The following is a 3881-nucleotide window of genomic DNA, read 5'->3' on the forward strand; positions in this document are numbered from 1 at the left end:
GGAGGCCCGAATCTGCCGCATCTACGAGGGCAGAAGCCGGCTGCTGCCGAAGGCGGTAGTAATACACTCGCGGCATGCCGCCGCGACTTCTTGAGGTCCTGCAGGAACAACAATTAACATCGTTAATAAAGTCCAATCGTGCCAAAGAGCGCGTCATGGAAATCAAGAATACATCACGTACATGGAGGACATCTTGCTCGACTCCAAAGCAGGATTGCGTCGGATCTGGCGGCTCTTGTCTAAATGATACCAATTAAATTATGCCCATAAATCAAACAGGGCGTGTTTTTTGGCGCGAAATCTTCCGGCATGTAAAAAATGCAACACCAGGAAGACGACAGCGACAGGGTGCAGGCAACTCCGAGCTCCGAAGAACGACCGTGACAAACCATGCCACTCCCCTGCGGTGTGGGCTTGTGGCCTCTCTTCCACAGACGAGCCGTCACCACGGAGCAACTCCTGCGTGGGGTGGCTTCCAGCTTCGCTCTTCTCCTCTTTCGTTCTTACACTTCGCACACTACGAATCAACCACCCCCAGTGCTTCGAGGGACACTAAACACGCTACACGCCACACGCGCTGTGGCCCACCGTGCTTTCGCTCTTGCACAGCTGTACATACATGGAGGACCTCCCACTTTCCATCAGCGGACCTGGACCCGTGGCCGTGGCCCACCACGCACTCCAGCAGCAGGCACGCCCTCCTTCTCCTGTCGTTGGTTTACTTGGCGCTTGGCTTGGGTGATCGACGAGCGCCCAGGCTCACATGCCACCCACCCGTGGCGTGCAGTCCATGGCGACCAGTAGCGGTAGGACCCACTTGCCCTCCTCTCCGCCTGCCGGACCCAAGAGTACCGCGCACATGGGAGAGTTGGCTCATAAGGCAGCCATGACCCAGGCCCCTCCGCAGGCGCCACAGAAGACGACGCGGGAGCAGGACGAAGACGACGAGGAGGACGAAGAAGAAGACGACCACGAGGCCGCCATCGACGGCCGCGGCCGGCAGGTGATGGGGGTGGAGGGAGCGGAGGCGCCCGGCAGTAGCGGCCGCGGGCGCAAGCGACAGCGCAAGACAGCGGAGCAGGTGTCGGTGCTCGAGGCGCACTTTTCGGCCAACCCGCTCCCCGACAAGGCCCTCCGCGATCGCTTGGGCGTGCAGCTGGGCCTCACCACCCGCCAGGTCCAGATCTGGTTCCAGAACAAGGTACCCCACCCTCGACCCCCCCCCATTGAGCCCCCGTGGCTTCCTCGCGCCTCATTCGGCCCGATGCGCAGCGGGCCAAGGCCAAGCAGGATCAGCAGCAACCACTGCAGCCACCGCTCCAGCCGACGGGTCCTGCCGCCCTCCTCCCCGCGGTACGCTCCTCCCCGTGTGTTCGCTCCCGTGTGCCCCTTCTACTCGGCCCCCTAACCCTTCGCCCTCCGCGTGGTCCGTCGTGCAGAAGAGCGCCGTGCAGGTGGTCGCCGGGGCAGCTGCGGGGGTTGGCGTCTCTTCCCCCGGCAAGCGGAAGCGTTCAGATCTCACCGCCGCCGCTGTAGCTGCCACCACGACTGCCTCTCCGTCGGCGGCGCCAAAGGCTGGTGGTGCGGCCGTCGTAGCACCTGCTGCCGGCCCCAACGCGCCGCTTCCGGGAGCTGCTTCGCCGGCTGCTATCTCTCCTCGCCCCCTCCTCTTCCCTCACTCCGGCACCACCACCACGCCCAACGGCCCGCAGGCAGGCGAGCAGCACGTCACGTGCCCACTACACTCGCAGCAGCAGCGGCAGCAGCTCCAGCACCACTCTAACCACCTCCAGCACCACCCGCATCCGCACCCGCGCGTCCAGCACCAGCAGCCATCGCCACAGCCTCACGTGGCCCTCTCACCGATGGAGGTCTCCTATCCCCGCCAGCACCAGCCGCACCCCTGCGTCCAGATCCCGGGCCAGCAGCCAGCGCACCACCACCACCACCAGCAGCAGCAGCCGGCCATGAGGGGCGTGGGCTCCGCCGCGACTCCCACGTCCCAACACCACACGTTGCAGCAGCAGCAGCAGCAGCAGCAGGGTACCTTTCCTCCCACAGCCTGTGGTGGTGCCGAATGACTCATCATCGATCTCGGCACCGCAGACGCCCTCTTCTTGAGCGACACCGAGCAGCGATTAGAGGACAAGAGCCCCAGCCAACTGTGCCTCGAGTTTGAACTGCAGAGCCTCCTCCTCGAGTACCTGGAGAAGGACATGGTCAACTAGGCCGGCCTGTTCTGACCCGCAGCGCTGCGGTACAGACCGCATCGCCAGCTTGCGGGTACGAGATGTACATAATACTGCAATATATATATATTCCTACTTTATAATCAATCATAAATACATATTCACAAATCTATTCTGTTTCGTTCGCACAACAACGAATAAGAAAGCGACAAAGAAATTTTCGCAAGAGGAAAAAGGGTCGCCCCGATCTTTCTGCTTTGTAGATCGCGCAGAGGAGACAATCCACAGCTGTTCCTCGTCGTAGAGAAGAGAGAGAGAGGAAGTGAGAGACGGGTCATGCAACTGCACCACATAGGGTGGCTTGTGGCGGGCATTTGCGCCCTCTTGGCCTTCCTGGTCATATGCTGGGTGGTGTTCAACCACCTCCTTTCCTATGCCTCTCCAGCCGTGCAGCGGCCCATGGTGCGCATCTTGATCATGGTGCCTGTCTACGCCATCGACTCGTGGCTCTCCCTCGTCTTCAAGGACTACGCACAATACTTTGACCTGGCACGCGACTGGCACGACCCCCCCCCGCAGGCACATGCTCTCGTGTCTGTGCACGACTAGCCGTGGCGCTACTTCTTTTGGTTTTCTTGTTCGAGAGAGGTGGGCTGACACTGCCTGGTCTGGTGGTGGTGGTGGTGGTGGTGGGTGCAGCTACGAGGCCTACGTGCTGTACACGTTCCTGAGTCTGCTGGTGGGTTTCATGGGCGGTGAGGCCACCCTCGTATGCGCGCTCGAGGAGAAGCCCCCGTGCAAAGTGCCCATCCCCTTCTGCTGCTTCCGCTTCAAGCCAGGCAGGTAGTTGCCGCACCCCGCACTTGACCACTCCTACACGATCCCTGTCTTGACACCCAGGTCGTGTGTGTCGTGTGTCGTGCGTGTCGTTCTCTTGTGTCCTCGTCTGTGGCTATAGCCACTTCTACCATCGGGCGAAGCAAATGATCCTGCAGTTCGTGCTGGTGCGACCCCTTTGCTCCCTCGCCACAGTGCTCTTCCTCGTGTTCGACATCTATGGCGAAGGTTCCTTTGCACCCAACCGAGGTACTTCTGACGCACGCACGCACGCACGCACGCGTGTGGCTGATCTCTCCCCAATGACTACAGGTTACCTGTACATCACGATTATCAATAACGTCTCCATCACGGTACCGCACGCAGCGCGCCTTTTGCGAGCCATGCCCTCAGCTCAGACGACTGACGATGCACACGTGTACGCACCTGCGATGGACATGCGTGGCACGTGCAGGTGGCGATGTACTACCTGGTCATGTTCTACGAAGCTCTCGCTGAAGATCTCAAACCCTTCCGTCCTGGTGCGTAGCTGCCTTACGCCCACCGCGACTGCAGTGTTTAAGAGCAAGGGACTTGGCAGGCCTAACAACAACAACAACTACAACAGTGGCCAAGTTTCTATGCGTGAAGGCGGTCATCTTCTTCGCGTTCTGGCAGGGCGTTGCCATTGCCATCCTTGCTCACTTCGGTGTGCTCCACGATGTACGTCGACTGGCCACTGCTCAAGGCGCCGGGCCATTATGATCATTCATTATTACTTGTTAGTTTTGGTTGGTTGGTTGGTTGGTTGGTTGGTTGGTTGGTTGGCGGATAAAGGAAGAAGGATTAACGTGCGCCGTGTGTCCATTTGTGGTG

General features: G+C 60.2%; 2 protein-coding genes across 2 annotated transcripts in view; both read left to right on the forward strand.

Annotated features, from left to right (window-relative positions):
* Positions 1-886: 886 nt before the first annotated feature.
* Positions 887-2228, forward strand: ACA1_237760 (homeobox domain containing protein; the record flags this gene model as incomplete). Its single annotated transcript, XM_004335248.1, has 4 exons — positions 887-1201; positions 1273-1353; positions 1440-2043; positions 2107-2228. 4 exons carry the CDS (start codon positions 887-889, stop codon positions 2226-2228), a joined length of 1122 nt encoding a protein of 373 aa, XP_004335296.1.
* Positions 2229-2525: 297 nt separating this feature from the next.
* Positions 2526-3881, forward strand: part of ACA1_237770 (uncharacterized protein) — a gene marked incomplete at both ends in the record, with an annotated part of 2740 nt that continues 1384 nt past the window's right edge. The window contains 5 exons of the mRNA XM_004335249.1: positions 2526-2692; positions 2889-3032; positions 3148-3275; positions 3339-3379; positions 3481-3547. Of these exons, the coding sequence (XP_004335297.1) occupies positions 2526-2692; positions 2889-3032; positions 3148-3275; positions 3339-3379; positions 3481-3547 (547 nt within the window). The remainder of the gene's footprint in view (positions 2693-2888; positions 3033-3147; positions 3276-3338; positions 3380-3480; positions 3548-3881) is intronic.

Source organism: Acanthamoeba castellanii, assembly GCF_000313135.1.
Source record: "Acanthamoeba castellanii str. Neff unplaced genomic scaffold scf7180000084763, whole genome shotgun sequence".
Classification (NCBI taxonomy): domain Eukaryota; phylum Discosea; order Longamoebia; family Acanthamoebidae; genus Acanthamoeba; species Acanthamoeba castellanii.